Source organism: Mus musculus, chromosome 11, assembly GCF_000001635.26.
Source record: "Mus musculus strain C57BL/6J chromosome 11, GRCm38.p6 C57BL/6J".
NCBI classification, from domain to species: domain Eukaryota; kingdom Metazoa; phylum Chordata; class Mammalia; order Rodentia; family Muridae; genus Mus; species Mus musculus.
In genome coordinates this window covers 32,494,350-32,512,025 of record NC_000077.6, presented here as the reverse complement: position 1 = coordinate 32,512,025, position 17,676 = coordinate 32,494,350, and the positions used below count along the sequence as shown (strand labels likewise).

At 40.6% G+C, this 17,676-nt stretch overlaps 1 protein-coding gene across 2 annotated transcripts in view; it reads right to left on the bottom strand.

The window, feature by feature from the left end:
* Ubtd2 (ubiquitin domain containing 2) overlaps positions 1–17,676 on the bottom strand; it is a 63,340-nt gene that overhangs the window by 6,684 nt on the left and 38,980 nt on the right. Inside the window, exon 2 of one of the 2 annotated variants that reach the window (NM_173784.4) lies at positions 12,565–12,801. The exons of the other annotated variant lie outside the window; for it this stretch is intronic. Coding sequence (NP_776145.2) covers positions 12,565–12,801 — 237 coding nt within the window. The remainder of the gene's footprint in view (positions 1–12,564; positions 12,802–17,676) is intronic. 2 annotated transcript variants of the gene reach the window in all.

The following is a 17,676-nucleotide window of genomic DNA, read 5'->3' as shown; positions in this document are numbered from 1 at the left end:
CTCTTGTTCCGGAGACCTGACTTCCTTCCTGGCCTCTGGGGAACTAATGCATGTGGTGCAGACATGCAGCCAAAACACTCATGCACATGAGAAAGAAGATTAGAAAGCTGGAGTCCTGAGGACTAGTGGGTGGGGAAGGCTGCCGAGGCAAAGGTAATAGTGCATGGCATAGTGGGGAAAATATGCTCAAAGTATATTACCTGCCTGAAAACAGCCTAATGTGATCCTGTACAACACGTTCACTATTAATACAGGGACATTCAGATACTTCAACACCATAGAGTGCAGCGCAGCACAACACTGCACCAAAGGGAGAAGGCTGTGAGTGAAGCTTGCTCTGACCCATAGCAGCCTCTGATCAAGTCCAATCAATACAGAACAAACCACTGCAGGCAAGTACAAAGAGGCAATTTTGAAACTTCAAGAATTGGCATACAGACATCAGAAAATAAAAAAGCACTAATTTATTTGAGCTGACAGAGAAATGCTACAGAAGTAGTGTTTTGGGGGCATCACAGGCGTGATGATATGAAGACAGGAGTAAACACAAGGACCTAAGGAGTGAGCAAGCACCAGGAGTCCTGGCTGAGGCTGAGCAGAGAACAGCAATGGGAACTCCAGGAGCCACAGTGCAACTATGTGAAGAACAACAGCTGAGTGGGATCGAGAGAACTGTTACACACCTACCTGACTGAAAAATCACAGCCTGGGAGAAGAGAGGCAAACTTATGACTGTGAAGCTGTAAGACTCTGCTTAGACTTTCATTGCTCCAGAGTCAGCTCGGGTGGGGGGTGGGGCTAGAGAGATGGCTCAGCAGTTAAGAGCTGTTCCTCCAGAGGTCCTGAGTTCAATTCCCACCAACCACATGGTGCCTCCCAACTAACCATAATGAGATCTGATGCCCTCTTCTGGTGTAACTGAAGAGAGCAACATACATAAAATAAATCTTTAAAACAAAAGGGGGAGGGGGGGTACTTGCTGCTCTTTCAGAGAACCCAAGTTCAGTTCTCAGCACCTGCAGCACCAGGAGAGCTGTTGTGTTCTGACCTCCTTGAGCACTAGGTGTATACATGGTGCACAGACATACATGCAGGCAACACCCACACAAACAAAATAAATTCAGACTCATATCTGAAAGACCTATACTAATTATAAAGAAGTAAAAAGGGACAAGTTTAGAAAGAGTAACCACCAGTCTGCAAGACCCCCAATACACACATTTTTATAGCATCAGCATGCATGACACTTTCTGTGTGAGTTAAGCTACTTGGAAAAGTTAAATAACAGAGTTCTGATAAACACTTGTATATCCCAAAGAATAAAGAATTTTAGCATACTTCAATAAATTATGGTGCAATTTAGACATTAAAAAGTCTATTTCTAAATGAAAAAAAAACTTAGTGCATATCTCAGGAAAAAATAAAAAGCTATTTACTTAAACACTTTGGAAGATGGAAATGTTTACCCAAAATCCATATGTTGCTATCACAGGGTGTCAGTGAAAAGTAGTTACTCAATCATAGACAGTATATCCAAGCTTCTTGCCTCTTAGCAGGGTAATTAAAATAGAATCATATCATTCCCTCTTTTCCATCCTTTCCATATCCCCTTAAATTATGACCTCTTTTCTTTTATTATTGTTATATATACAAATATAAATGCACTAAATATGTAATTAAACCTATTGAATTCTTTTAGTGTTATATGTGTATGACTTTAAGGCTGATCACATTCTATTATATAACCAATTGGTAACCCTCCCAACCCCATGAGAGCAGGCCCTGCCCCTCACTGGCTGTAGCACTGGGTGAGCTAGCTGGGGCAGTGCTGGAGAGTTTGCCCTGGTGGTGTGGGTTAACTCAGCTACTATTCAGGCCCAGATACAGACAGGGCTTTGGACCATCCCAAAACATCTACCCCATCTATGAACTGGAGCGATTTAAGGGGCTGTCTTACGGACTAAATTGTGCTGCAGGATCTCCATGACACAGAGCAACAACAGGATATCCGAGAGGAGACCCAGTGAGGATCCGGTACTGACAACGATTCAATGTAATGAGTATCTACAAGTAAAGACTTGCGGACAAAAGGGTACACTATGTGACACATTACAGCTTCCAAGAGGAGATTTTTTCCCTTTGGTTTTTGTTGTAGTTGTCACTGTTATTGTTATTTTATTGGGGGTGGGGGAGTTGCAAGGGCAGAGGAAAGATATGAAGGGACAGGGAGATAAGTAGGATTGGAATACATAAAATGAAATTCACAAACCAATAAAAAGTTAAAAAAAAAAAGGATAATCAATTAGGGGGCACCTCCCTGGGGAAGACTAATTCTCTGTCAGCAATCAGACACATGTATGGGGTGGGGCATTCGGAGACCTTCCCCCCTTCAATATGTCCACTTGTGCTGTCGGTTGCTCAGGTCTTAGGCAGCCAAATTCAATCTATACACTTAAACACAAAAGCAAACACTTCAGAATGCTTACCAATCCTAGTTCTAAGTATGTTATATATGCAACTATATACCTAAACACACACATTTATCTTCAAAAGCATTTACTACTCAAACTATAGCAGAAAAGTCTATATAAGTCTACATATTTTACAGATGGGAAAATTGTTAATGAAATAAGTTTTGTTACATAGCTAGTAAGTAACAATGAAATAACCATTAATCAGATTCCTGAATAAATGTCTAACATAAAGATTAGAGCACACAGCTTATTATGTTAATAAGATGGTTAAATCAAAGAAATGAATGGACTTAGAGAAAAGTGTAAGGCATGACAAATAAGATGCTAGCATGCTGTACAGCCTAATAACAAGACAGTATTTACCAGCAAGTCAAAGACAATCCCTAGCAGTGAAAGATGCAGCCCCACAGCACTCCAAAGGAAGTGTGCCCACTCAGAGAAGCTTACATGCTTTCTGAAAGGCTGCAAACAGTGGCGGAACAAACTTAGTACTGTCACTGTCTGGTCTATGATAACTGGAAGGCGAAGGCAGGTGGATCTCTGAATTCGAGGCAACCCTGGTCTACCTGATGTTGGACTATGTACAACAGCCAGGGCTATTATATACTGTCTCAAAAATTGACTACAACATCGAAAACAAACACAAAATAAGAAAAACAGAGCAATGGAAGATGGAAAGGTTTGCTTTAAGACACCTAGGGCATACTGGGGAGATGGCTCAGTTAATGAAGTACCTGTGTCACAAGTAAGCACAAGTACCTGAGTCCATGTAAAAGGCTGGGCTGACTATGCAAATCAGTGCAGAGGTCACTCAAAAAACTACAAACAGACCTACTGTATGGCCCAGTTAGACGATTCATTCCTGGTATATACCCAAAGGACCCTGTTGTCTACTCCAGAAATACACCTGCTCGTTCATGTTCAACATTGCTCTATTCTCAAGAGCTGGATCTGGAAACAGCTTAGGTGTTTTTCAGCTGATGAATGGATAATTCATGTGGAGCCCAGTGTCAAATCTTTTAGCTGTGTGTTTGACTTAGAGCATCTGTAGAATCCAGGAAACTAGAAGGGACCATTGGTGGGCATCCAACACAGACAGACCTTGGGTTTCTGCCTATACATGCTGGCATATACACATGCATATCTGTCTTCACAGAAAGCCATAGTGCTTATGCACAGGAGGAAGGTACTTTTCCAAAAGCTGACCACTGTGGGGACTTACCCCCTTGGTAAAATCACACTCAGTCTTGGCTGCATTAGGAACTTACAGAAGGTCTCAATCACTACCCCCTGGCACTGAAGCTCAGCTTGTCTAGCAATCCCTCACTATTTCCAAAGTTCTAGTCAGGCTTGTTTACATTATTATATAATATCCTCTGCAGACTTTTTTTTCCCCTCTCACAAACCCACTGTAGGACTTAGCAGAGACAAGCAGCTATCAGGATAAGTACCTGCCAGAATGGGCATCATCTCACCATGCTAGGAAGCCCCAAAGGCTCTCCTGTTGGGCAGAAGGCTGCCAAGTCATCAGTTTGTTGTGATTTCTTATACATACTTTTCTGAAAGTGTTTTTATTTATCTATATTTTATCTAGCTGTCCTGGAACTCACTTTGTAGACCAGGCTGGCCTCGAACTCAGAAATCCGCCTGCCTCTGTTTCCCGAGTGCTGGGATTAAAGGCGTGTGCCACTACCGCCCGGCTCCTTTATTTTTTTAAAGATTTGTTTGTTTATTTATTTATTTATTTATTTATTTATTTAATGTATGTGAGTAGTCTGCAGCTACACAGATAGTTGTGAACTTTCATGTCGATGCTGGGAATTTGAATTTTTTAGGACCTATTTGTTCCAGTCAATCCTGCTCACTCCAGTCAACTCCACTCGCTCAGTCTCTGCTTGCTTCAGCCTAATGATTTATTTATTATGATACATAAGCACACTGTAGCTGACTTCAGACACACCAGAAGAGGGTGTCAGATCTTATTACGGGTGGTTGTGAGCTACCATGTAGTTGCTGGGATTTGAACTCAGGACCTTTGGAAGGGCAGTCAGTCCTCTTACCCACTGAGCCATCTCACCAGCCCCTCTGGCTACTTTCAATTAGGCTTCAACATATTTCACTGGAGCCAGGCATGGTGGTTTACCCTTCTACTACTATCGCTTGGGAAGTAGAGGCAGGAAGACAAGGAAAGGCCAGCCTCAGTTATATGTTGTGTTTAAAGCCTGTCTGGATTATGTAAGACTGTCTCAAAAGGACCAAAACAAACAAACAAACAAACCTGCCTACAGAAATTTGTAAAGATAAAAAATTAAACTGGTTGCCAAATACTAAAAGTAGCTTAATTACATGCCATTAAGTCTAATACTTTACTGTTCCAAGCAGTCTTTGAGATTGAAAACCAACCTTGTAAAAAGGCCTTTCTGAGCATGCCTTTATGCTCTCTGTAGGAACATGACTCAAGGCTAAGACTTTTACCAGAGGCAGACTCACATGACTATATTCAAAAGTTAAAAACCAGTATCTTCCAATCAGCAGGATGCTAGGCAGGTAAAAAGCACACACTAGCCTGACAACCTGAACAACCTCACAGCTGAAGGAAATAACCAACTTCTAAAAGGTGTCCTTTGACTTCCACATGCATTATCACACACACACACACACACACACCAGATAATAAATAAAAAAGCACTATGTAAAGACAAGAGTCTTGATCATGATTATAGTTTCATAGTATATACATAACAAAGTGAATCTTTACATACCTGTTGAGTGTTAATGTTTGAAAACGTAAATATTTATATCACACCAGTAATATGAAAAACTATCTTCCTGAAGTAAACAAGGCAACATCTCAGAACTCTAAAATCAAGAGTTTTATCCATATCTTCACCATTAACTTCTTTGTTCTAATGGACTCAGGAGGTTGAAATTTTACTTCTTTTAAATTTATTTATTTTTATTTTATACATGCATTAGTGTTTTGCCTATATTTATGCGTGGGAGGGTGTTACAGACAGTTGTGAGCTGCTAAGTATGTGCTGGGAATTGAACCTAGGTCCTCTGGAAGAGCAGCTAGTGCACTCAATCACTGAGCCATTTCTTCAGTCCCCTGGAATTATAACCATGGCTTCCTATGTCAAAGGGAGGCCTCAACAGATAAGTGTAGTGGACACACTTAAAAAGATGACCACAACCACCAGAGAATTTAAGTAAGAAGAGGAAATAGTGAGGCTCAGGTAACAGAGGATCCTGAAGGGTACCAAGGATGAAGTAGTGAAATCTAATATGAGGGACACGGTCTCTGCTCATACCCAAGTTTGCATGTAGAGCCAAATTTGGGGCATGCTGATTATCTTCACAAGGATTATAGTACCTACTTTTTTTTTTTTAGAATAAAGTTGCTGTAAAGTTCACTATGCTAACCATAGTGAAATTGTCTAAAGGTCCTTGGAAAATCTCAGTAATGTTGCTTCTCTCCCATGGGTTTTTTTTTTAAAGATTTATTTATTATTATACATAAGTACACTGTAGCTGTCTTCAGATGTACCACAAGAGTGCATCAGATCTCATTACAGGTGGTTGTGAGCCACCATGTGGTTGCTGGGATTTGAACTCAGGACCTTTGGAAGAGCAGTCAGTGCTCTTACCTGCTGAGCCATCTTGCCAGCCCTCCCATGGGTTTTAAATTTTAAAATTACACTCTTGAGGGAGTATTTCTCAAGCAGCAATGTAATAAATGAATCAGTTTTAGAAAGTTTCAGCCTTTTGCCTCATCCTGCATGGGCTTCTCTACAAGTGAATCTTAACATCAAAAGGCCATCAACTACCATCTAAGCAGCCCTTGGGAGCAGTCTTCAGGACTGTAGGGCTGCTAAAAAACTAGATTCTCTCCCTGGAAAGACCATGCTGGCGACTGAGTCAGCCTGGCTGCCGCTAGGCCTAACAGCTTTGTTGTCCACTAACCCAGTCAGCAGGACTGTGGCAACTAGAGGAACCAGGCTTAACTTTTCTCCTGGCAAGCAGAGGTCAAAGGCTTAGGTAAATACCTATCACTGAAGTCACCTGACGGTCAAACTAGTATTAAACATTGTGTAACGCTAAGCTGAATTTCTACAGGGGATATTTAATCTCTAGTTCCAGGGTTTCATTTCCTTAAGTGGGCAGAGGAGCAGGTCAGAAGCACTCGCATCTGGTGTCTACTGAAAGCCCAGAAGGCCTTATAGAAGTGGAAGCTGATACAGCTGTTCCCTTGGGATGTGAGAAACCCTGCTTCCTCCCCACCCTCACCCCACCCCCGAACAATAAGGAAAGAAGGTTTTCTTCAGAGACAGCCTCCTGGCTCAGGAACAACCTCCCACCACAGCTATTTTCAGACTTTATCACTCTAATTCAAGAAAAAGCATGACGGCAGCAGAGGAGCAGGCACATTCACAGTTTGTAACATTCAAACATCCACCTTTGTCTCTTGGAGGACAGAAAGAAGAATATGATGTCATTTATGATTAAGCAGTCATCAGGCTCCTTATTAAGGGTGGTTTCATTTCTAAACACTTCAACAGCCAAGGAAAAGTCATCTATGTAAAAGTAACTATCTGTATTATAGTTATTCCTTCATTCCTTAGGACTTTTAAAGCAACCTGGATTTTTGAGGATACATTCTTGCTATGTAGCCCAGGCTGGCCTCCAACAAGTGATCCTCTTGCTTTAGGCTCTCAAGTGTCAAGATTACAGGCATGAACCATTATCTGGCCCTTGCCCATTTCTTGAAGTTTTCGGTTTCTTTCTTTTTTTTTTTTTTTTGCTCTATTTTTAATTTAAAAAAATGCTGAGTGTGTGTATAGTCAGATGACAACTTTGTGAAGACAGTTCTTGTCTTCCACATTGTTTTAAGGCAGTCTCTTGTTTCTACTGTTTCAAAGAATACTTCTGGCTAGATCTATCTTTAACATGGGTCCCAGGGATCACACTCAGGTCAGCAGGCTTGTTTACCAAATGCTTTTTACCTTGGAACCTCTGCTTGCTTATTTATTTATTTATTTATTTATTTATTTATTTATTTATTTATTGGGGGGGGCAGGCAGTGGTGGTGTGTGTCTTTAATCCTGGAAAAGGCAGGTGGGTCTCTGTGAGTTCCTCTGCTTGCTTATTTATTTTTATTTATTTATTTATTTATTTATTTATTTATTGGGGGGGGGCAGGCAGTGGTGGTGTGTGTCTTTAATCCTGGAAAAGGCAGGTGGGTCTCTGTGAGTTCCACAACAGCTACAAAGAGACCCTGTCTCAAACTTTTCTGGGGAGAAGGGGAGGAGGAGTGAATGGGAAGGGAGGTAATAGGGAGAGACTGGAAAGAAAGGAGGGAGCAGCTTAGTCAATATTTTATTTATTCCTGCTTTTTGTGTATGGATGTGTTGCCTATATGTATGCCTATGTGCCACTTGTTTGCAGTGTCCACAGATGCCAGAAGAGGGTATTGGATCCCCTGACCTGAAATTCCAGATGTTGACAGCTGCATGCGGGTACTGAGAACTGAACCAGAGTCCTCTGGAAGAGCAGCCAGTGCTCTTAACCACTGAACTCCACGGACTGCTTTTCTATATGAGACAGGGTCTCCCCTATTTTGTAGCCTTGGCTAGCCTGGATCACTAGGCTGACCAGGCTGACCTTGAACTCAAAGATTCACCTGCCTCTACCTTGTGAGTGATGGGCTCAAAGGTATGCACCACCAAAGTCAGCATCCTGGCCTGTTTTTTAATAGCCTTCAGAGACACCTTAGAAAAACAGAAAGGCCTATCTCTACAAATGTATTTCCTGTCCATTTGTATATTAAGAAAATGTACTGTTTCTCTTAAGTATTAGTAAAAGTCTACCATTTTAAAGTATTTTAGGAAATATGCAAGGTACTAAAAGTATCAGACATAAGCCAGGCAGCAGTGGCTCATGCCTTTAATCCCAGCACTCAGGAGGCAGAGGCAGGCGGATTTCTGAGTTTGAGGCCAGCCTGGTCTACAGAGTGAGTTCCAGGACAGCCAGGGCTACACAGAGAAACCCTGTCTTGGAAAAAGAAAAAAAGAAAATCACACATGGAAGAAACATCAAAGAAGACTTGTATAATCACTTTATAAACTCACAGATTTGAAATTGTATATTGGGTGTGAATCAAAGGTACTTTTGTTACTTTTTAGATTTGAGTCAAATCTCAGTTCCATGATTTATAACCTAGAAAAGATATGATCTTCTCTGTTTCAGTTCTCTCCTGAATAAAATGGGGATTGCTACTAATTTTTTTTTTAAATAAGAGAGTTGACATACATACACCCATTACAACTAACTTTTTTTTTAAATAGGCATATTTTTAGAATTTTTACATAATGACAAAATACCAAACCATGAGAAAAAAGGAACAAACTCTTGAAGAAATTTAAGGCAATTAAAAAAAAAATGCTGTAAAAGCTATGGGAAGAAGCTGTTTACAGACAGGAGGCTATGGGAACACAGCCAGGTCAGAATCTGTAAGTCAAGGGTGGTGCAGGAAACTTACCTGTTAGCACCAGAGTCCAGTGTAAGGGAAAAAAAAAACAAACTCAACAGCTCCAGTGTTTAATTTACTAAGTGCTTTTGGTAGGTCAAGCACTATCATAAATGACTCATAAGAGATTCACCCAACCAGACCCATGTGGACCACAGATGACAAAGAGAAATGAAGGTCACAGAAATGATTTGCTTAAAGCCACATAGCTTTAATCACTACAGGAGAAGCACAAGTGATGTCACAACCTACCACTGAGCAGGTCTAAATAAAAACATCCAATTAAGTAGCTGAATTGTAACTGATGGCTAATTAGGGATATATGACAGAGCTTAATTGACAGGCCCACTCAAGAGATATTATTGATAAGCTTTAGAAAAAAATAGAGAAACATTCAAGGATATCAATGACAAAACCTTATTGCCGACAAGTCTGTGATAATTCATTTGAGAGGAATGCTCACGGTTCTTCCATGCTTATGCAGAATATGTTTTTCTCTCACACAATCTCTCCCCCCATGTGGACCACAAATAACAAAGAGAAATGAAGGTCACAGAAATGATTTGCTTAAAGCCACATAGCTTTAATCACTACAGGAGAAGCACAAGTGATGTCTTTCTTTCTTTTAGTTTTCAATACAAGGTTTCTCTGTGTAGCCCTGGCTATTCTGGAACTTGCTCTGTAGACCAGGCTGGCCTCAAACTCAGGTCCATTCACTTCTGCCTCCCAAGTGCTAAGATTAAAGACATGACATGCTGGTTGATGGGACTGCCAGGAAAAATCATCATTGTCATTGTTTTGGGATATTGAGACAGGGTTTGTTTATGCAGGCCTTGCTCTACTAGACTAGCTAAGTAGACCAACCAAGCTGGCTTTGAACTCAAAGAGATCCACCTATCTCTGCCTCCTGAGTGCTGAGATTAAAGGCATGCATTACTATACCTGGCTCAGCAACATTATTTTTCTTGACAGTTCATGTAGATGGAGCAGAAATCAGACTTAAATATTTAATAGAGATTTGAGTCTATACTTAATAGGATATACAGTGTGTCTATACATGAAACAGATACTTTGTCTTTATAAACTTAAAAGCATTTTAAAACACACTTGTTACATTTATTTAATGTAATTATTGTGTGTATGTGTGTATGCTATAGTGCACATATGGACATCATAGGGCAACTTGAGGGAGTTGGTTCTCTTTCCTTCTACTGTGCTGGTTCCTGGGATTAAACTCACATGTTGGGCTGGAGAGATGGCTCATCAGGTTAAGAGCACCATCTCCTCTTTCAGAGGTACTGAGTTCAATTCCCAGCAACCACATGGTGGCTTACAACCATCTGTAATGGGATCCAATGCCCTCTTCTGGTGTGTCTAAAGATAGCTACAGTGTACTCACATACATTTAAAAAAAATTATATATATATATATACCTCACATGTCATCAGACTTGATGGTAAACACTGCGGAGCCATCTGGTTGATCTCTGTTCCCATGAGCTTTTAAATTAAGCCACAATTTGGAGACCATAATTAGCTACAGATAACTATATTACATATAAAATGAGGAATTCAGAGATCCAGGATTCTAGATTAAAACAACCACAATAGATTCAGTTTGGGAAAAGGGATGTACGCATCAGAAAGAACTGAGTAATACAAAAAGAAGAACCTGTATTCTCTAATGGGGTAGCTGAAGGGGCAGATGGAAACCATGTGACCATCTCCTCCTCTACAAGCATGGAGGAGGTAAAGGATTTAAGCACTAACCTGAAAACTGAAACTAAATGGGCATCCTGAAATGGCGCTCAAATAATTCAAATTCAATAAATGTTGGGGATATAAGCCTGTGCTAAAGAGTTCTCATAATAAATAACAGACAGTCATAAAACAAGGAATGCTTCTTAGAAGCACAACTAATTAGACTATAATGGGGATTTGGAAATTTGGCAAGGCTTATGAGTAAAACATCCTGTATTGGACAAAGAGTCAAAGAACATTCTGCAGATGATTAAATTACTAAAGCACTGCCCCTCTACAAATAAAATAAAAAAGACCTTGGGAAAAACAATGGTGGCATAATAATGAACAAAGGACAACGGTACCTGTAGGTGTTTGTCCCTTACATAAGTCTGAAGAAACAACCCAGAAAGCTATTAACTTGAAAAGCTAAAGAGAAAAACACAAATACATAAATCAAAAGAACAAAGAGTACATATATAAAACTAACACCTAAATCTCAGCATAACACCAAACATTTAATGTTTTGAATCAATGAGACCATAATAGAGTATGTGCACATATCTAGCATCTATGTGTCCCTAGATACATATACATTATGATTCTTAGTCACACTTCTAAAGCAAGAAAGATTTCTTGTATGGCTCAGACTATAGTCAAGGAAAACAATCTTTAAAAACTTTGAAGTTGGGGGTGAAAAGATGGCAGATAAGAGTTGCTGTTCTTCCAGGACATGGGTCTGTTTCCCAGCATCCAAATGACAAAAATAACCATACATAGAAAATAAAAGCACATTTAAAAGAAGAGATTTTATTTTTATATATGTTTGCCTAGCATATATAAATAACCCTGTATGTATGTTTATATGTATGCAATGTGTGTGAATGTATGTGTATACATGTCTGTGTATATATATATATATGTGTGTGTGTGCCACATAACGCAGTGCCTGCAGAAGCCAGAGAGGGAATCAGATTTCCCTGGACCTGGAGTCAGACACTTTCGAGCCACCGAGGGGAACTGAACCCAGATCCCCTACTAGAGCAGCAAACACTGAGCCATCTCTTCTGTATGCTCCCCACCCCAAATATTAATCTTCAAAAATGAACTTCAACTCTGACAGGAAAGTAGTTAAGGCAGTGGTGGCAGCAGCAGCTACCACCAGGTGGGGATGTACACTGCAAGAGGGAAGCAGACTGGGGGCTTGTCTCTAGAGAGAACTAAGTCACATAGAAAGTAGAAAATACCCATTTAGCAAATGTTCTCTTTTCTGAGATTAAGAAACATAAAAATGAACCAAGACACAAACTACAACCAGCTAAAAAGAAGCTGGTCGTGGTGATGCACGGCTTTAATCCCAGCACTCGGGAGGCAGAGGCAGGTGGATTTCTGAGTTCGAGGCCAGCCTGGTCTACAAAGTGAGTTCCAGGACAGCCAGGGCTATACAGAGAAACCCTGTCTCGAAAAACCACCAAAAAAATAAAAATAAATAAATAAAAAAGAGAGAAAAGCTATATATTTATTTTAACTACAATAAAAAATGAGGGTGCTGGAGAGATGGTTCAGTGGTTAAGAGCACTGGCTGCTCTACCAGAGGACCTGAGTTGAAGTCCCAGCACACACATGGCAGCTCTCAACTGTCTTTAACTCCTGTCCCAGGGGATCCGACACCCTCACATAGACATACATGTAGTCAAATTACAAATGTACACAAAATAAAAATAAATAAATTTTTAAAAAATTGAGTAATGTATTAAAAAAAAAAAAAGTCTCTCTCCAGGTGGTCCTCTGCTATGCCCCTTTGTCATCAGGACACCAAACCTACCGTGTGGTAGTGTTATGTTTGCACCGTCAATGATTGCCTGTGCCAGTTCATGATCATTGCTTTCAAAAGCATGTGCAGCGGCCTTCAAGGCATCCCAGATCTCTTTCCGGCCTTCAAAAGCTGGTGCAGTGTCCCAGAATTCATCCCTCTTGCTGCGCAGTTGTCCATCTGTCATGGGATAGTCACTTTTCCATTTTGGTTTCTCCTTTTTCAAAGGCTGGTTACGACCTAGAGCAACTAAAAAGAGAAAATACTAACATCAATATTCACACACACACACACACACTCCCTATTCTTTGTTAAAAGAAAAAAAAAAGGTTACATGGCCATATTCCTATTTCAGATTCTTTTACCATAATTACAGCTAGAGGTTTGCCTTTTTTGCTGATTTCTGGCTAAAATTCTATTTACTAATCTAGAGAAAATGGAGATAGCTAGCTGCAAAAGTTTCTTTTCTGCTTCTTTTTTTCCTTCCTTGAGACAGGGTTTCACACTGTAGTCCTGGCTGGCTTCCAACTCCTCGCAATCCTTCTGTTTTAGTCTCCCAAGTGCTAGGATTATAGGCATGAGCCACTGCACCAGGATGCATAATTTTCAGTAAATCAATAGCTCTTTTCCAATCATATTTCCAAAGGATGATTAAAAATAATTATGGGCTGGGTGGTGATGGTGTATACCTTTAATCCCAGCACTCAGGAGGCAGGCAAGTGGATCTCTGAGTCTGAGGATAGCCAAGAGTTACATAGAGAAACTCTACCTCGAAAACCCCAAAACTAATTAATTAATTAATAACCAACCAATCAATCAATCAATCAATCACAGGAAACTAGGGAGATGGCTTAGTCAGTAAAATGCCTGGGTTACCAGCAGGAGACAGAGACGGGCAGATTTCTGGAGCTCACTGGCCAGCCAGTCTGGACAAAGAAGCAAACTTCACATTTAGTGAGAGAACCCGTATTATAAATAAATAAACAAATAAATAAATAAATAAATAAATAAAGTAGAAAGTAACACACACAGAATTAAACTGTGGGTTGGGAACATAGCTTAGTTGGTGAAGTGCTTGCACTGCAAGCATGAGGACCCAAATTTAATCCCCATGTATGACCCACATAAAATAAAAGTCTGGCTGTGGGTGGCACATTTGTAATCCCAGACAGATCTTCGGAGGTAGAGACAAGCAAGTAAGTCCTTGGAGTTCACTGCCACCAAGCCTCTTCTATTTGCTGAGTTCCAAACTAATGAGGGACCTATGATAACAAACAAGATGATGGCTCCTGAGGCTGACCTCTGGTCTCAAGCACACATATTAACCCCGCCTCATAAACAAGCATACACACAAGCAGTTGAATCTTTGAGTTCATGGCCAGCCTGGTCTACACAGCAGTGTTCCAGGATATCAAGGCCTACAAAGAGAGATCCTGTCTCAAAAACAAACAAACAAAAAACAAAAACAAAACAAACAACGCCGCATGCCTTTAATCCCAGCACTTGGGAGGCAGAGGCAAGCGGATTTCTGAGTTTGAGGCCAGCCTGGTCTACAAAGTGAGTTCCAAGACAGCCAGGGCTACAGGGAGAAACCCTGTCTCAGAAAAAAACAAACAAACAAAAAACCCACAGCAACAACAACAAAGTAACTATAACAAATGTACAACTCTGGTAAAAGGTGTGTACAATGGGTAATTATGAACAACCCCAGGAAAATATGGGGATTTTCCAGACAAAAGTTCTTTTTTGTTCATTAAAACATGCGCGCACACACACACATGCACATATGCCAGCAGCCAAAAAGAGTAAGTATTTCATCAAATTAACAAGGTCAAAATACGAGTGGCAGATGCAGTAACAGAGACACACGTAGAGTAAATGGTGTGAAATAGTTTGAATATTAGGATCTTTGGACATATAGAGCCAAGAAATTTGAACTGAGCAAATCTAAAAAGGCAAAAAGCTACTTTTCAGTGTTCAAGGGAAACAAACCAGACCACCAAATTCAGGAAAATAACTACTAGAGGAAAGCTTCTTCCAGCTCAGAGAGCTCAGAATATCATCCTCTGAAACTCAAACAAGAGCAACTTTGTAAAGAGCTGGTACAAAGGGATGACATTCTTCTCTCTCTCTCTCTCTCTCTCTCTCTCTCTCTCTCTCTCTCTCTCTCTCTCTCTCTCTGTCTCTCTCCCCTCCCCTCCCCTCCCCTCCCCTCCCCCCTCACAGGAATCAAACAGGTAAGGCAGAGGTGGTGGATCTCTGAGTTCCAGGACAGCCAGGGCTACACAGAGAAACTGTCTTGAAAAAACAAAAAATAAAAAAGAAGAAAGTTCTGTACTGGAATAGATGAAGAATTTGAAAGAACAGCAATGCGGTATTTTAGTGCCAATCCAAGAAGAGGAAAAAGGGAGAGGTCACTCCCTTTGGCACAGGTCTCCTTAGAAAATGATACACAGCAACGTGTTAGAACAAGTCTCCGGCAACCCCTGTACCCAGACACTTTCGTAGCCTACATGATCACTGATCTGTTTTGTATGGGTCATACTGACTTATAGCCATTCCTGCCTATGGGCCTGTAGTTTATACAGTGTCAGGCATAAGAAAGCTTAATAGACATAAGTAAAAAGAAAATTAAACCCTGATGAAAGGATAAAAACTGTGAGGGAAGAGTAGGTGGGTAACAAATGACAGCGAAGGTGGGAAGCAGAGAAGTATGCATCAAAACTCACTGTTCCATGTTTAATTGAACAAAGAATATCTATTTTAAAAAATCTAAAATGGTTCTAAAGTATGCATAAAGTTAATGATGCCCTTACTGGCCTGGACTATGCCTAATACAAATAAAATGACTCTAGCCCCTGGGAAATCTCACCCCTTCCCAGGCTATATTCCTATATGACAGGGCTAACTAATATGGTAAAGTATATTTGGTTTGACACCTGAATTGAAATAAATTTTTCTTACTAAGTCTGACCATTGCTCTCAAGGCCAAACATAACTGGTCTCTCTAGTCTCTCCCACAAAATCTTTATCATTGCCACATGATGATGTTTTGGCCTTCTAACTTGTAATGCAAAGCAGGCAAGTCTAAAAGGATGGGTATAACAGAGTAGAAACCCTATCCATTTAGTAGCATAGCTGGAAACAAAAATCCAAGTCTCCTTATGTAATTAACCTATGAGAGTTAATTCCAATGTGAACAATTCAATCTGTACTAATGGCTTTCCTCTACATTTGGCAAATAATACTGCAAAGTAAAGCTAAAGCACCACTCAAAAAGGTGTCCAAACTATGTCCAATAACCACAATCTACCCACCAGTTCTACCACAGCAAAATGTACATGTAAATTTCATTTTCTGCTGTGTTATCCTCTACATGAGCATATATGCTAAACACTCAGTTTACTGAGCAGGACGTGAAAAGCAGGGCTCCCTCTCCTCTCCCCCCCCCTCTCCCCTCCCCTCTCCCCTCCTCCTTCCTCTCTCTTCTCCCTCTCCCCTCCCCTCTCCCCTCCTCCCTCCTCTCCCCTCCCCTCCCCTCCTCTCTTCTCTCTTCCCCTCTCCTTTCTCCTCTCCTCTCCCCTCCCTCTCCTCCTCTCCTCCCCTCCCCTCTCTCCTCTCCCTCCCTGTCCTCTCTCCTCCCCCTCCCCTCCCCTTTCCTCTCTCTTCTCCCTCTCTCCTCTCCCCTCCTCTCTCTTCTCCCCCTCCCCTCCCCTCCCCTCCCCTCCTCTCCTCTCCTCTCTCCTCAAGGAAGCAGACTCAGTGTGGCATCTACTTGGATAATGCATCAGGTGGACCTGAGCAGTTCAAGTCTTTCACATATTTTAAATATTCTAAACATGTCACTTACTGTAGTTTCTCGTGTCACTGTGAGAGATTCAACAAAAGCTCTACAATCTCACTACCTAATATAAGCAACTCAAAAAAAAAAAAAAAGAGCTCAAACTGGGTATGGTGGCACCCACACACGGGATATATGTATCACTGAGACAGGAGCATAGCAAATTTGCTTAGCTTAAGCAATGCAGCAAGACTCCATCTCAAAAGGAAGCTCTAGCTGGGTGTGGGGTATGGTAGTTCACATCTTTAATCCCAGCACTTGGGAGACAGAGGCAAGTGAATCTCTGAGTTTAAGGCCACCCTGGTCTACAGAGCCAGTTCTAGGACAGCCAGGGCTACACAGAGAAACCCTGTCTTGAAAAACCAAAAACTAACCAACCAAAAACCAAAAAAGTAACCTCTCACATACAGAAAGCCAATAGAAAAATAAATAAAACCAATATTTACACGTGGAATACTTTCCTTACCTATGAGGTGGCCTTATTTCTATGACTTTTATTTTTTCTAAGCCCCAAAACAGTATTGCATGCGCGCACACACACACAAACGTGCCTGTGCAAAAAGCTGCATTTATACTAGTTAATATAACCATCATTCTGAATGAATGTATTTTAAACTTATATTGTCAAAAGTTCCATGGTATTTCCTCTGCAGATATAAATCAGAATAAGGCTCCCTGAAAACAAGAAATAGGTTTGTCTTATTTCCCTCTAGGTTTCTGAACCATAAACATGCATATATGTATCACCTGAATGTAGAACATATATTATGAAACTAACCAAAACTTTGTGGCATATACATTATTATTTTGTAAAAGTCATAAGTTTAAACTTTTAAAAATATTTTTACATTCATGAGTGTTTTACCTGCATATATGTGCATCATGTGTGAGCAGTGGCCACAGAGGCTAGATAGAAAGAGTGTTGGAGCCCTGAAACTGAAGTTACAGACAGTTGTGAGTGCCCATGTCGGTGCTGAGAATTGAACACAAGTCCTCTGGTAGAACAGCCAGTGCCCTTAACCACATAACCATCTCTCCAGCCCTAGTATAGAATTTTTGCTGAACTACTTGATCTTAAAATTTTCATGCTGGGTTTAATAGAGCACCAAAACAAGTTTGTTTGTTTGTTTTTTAAAGCCTCATGATAACTTTAATCAGGGTTACTAGCGTATCTTTAGTTAAATAAATTGGAAAAAATAAGCATTTAGCAAATTAATTCAAACCACCCTCTCATTAAAACACGGAAATGGTTTGGGACAGAACCTAGGTCCTGCGCAAGAGCA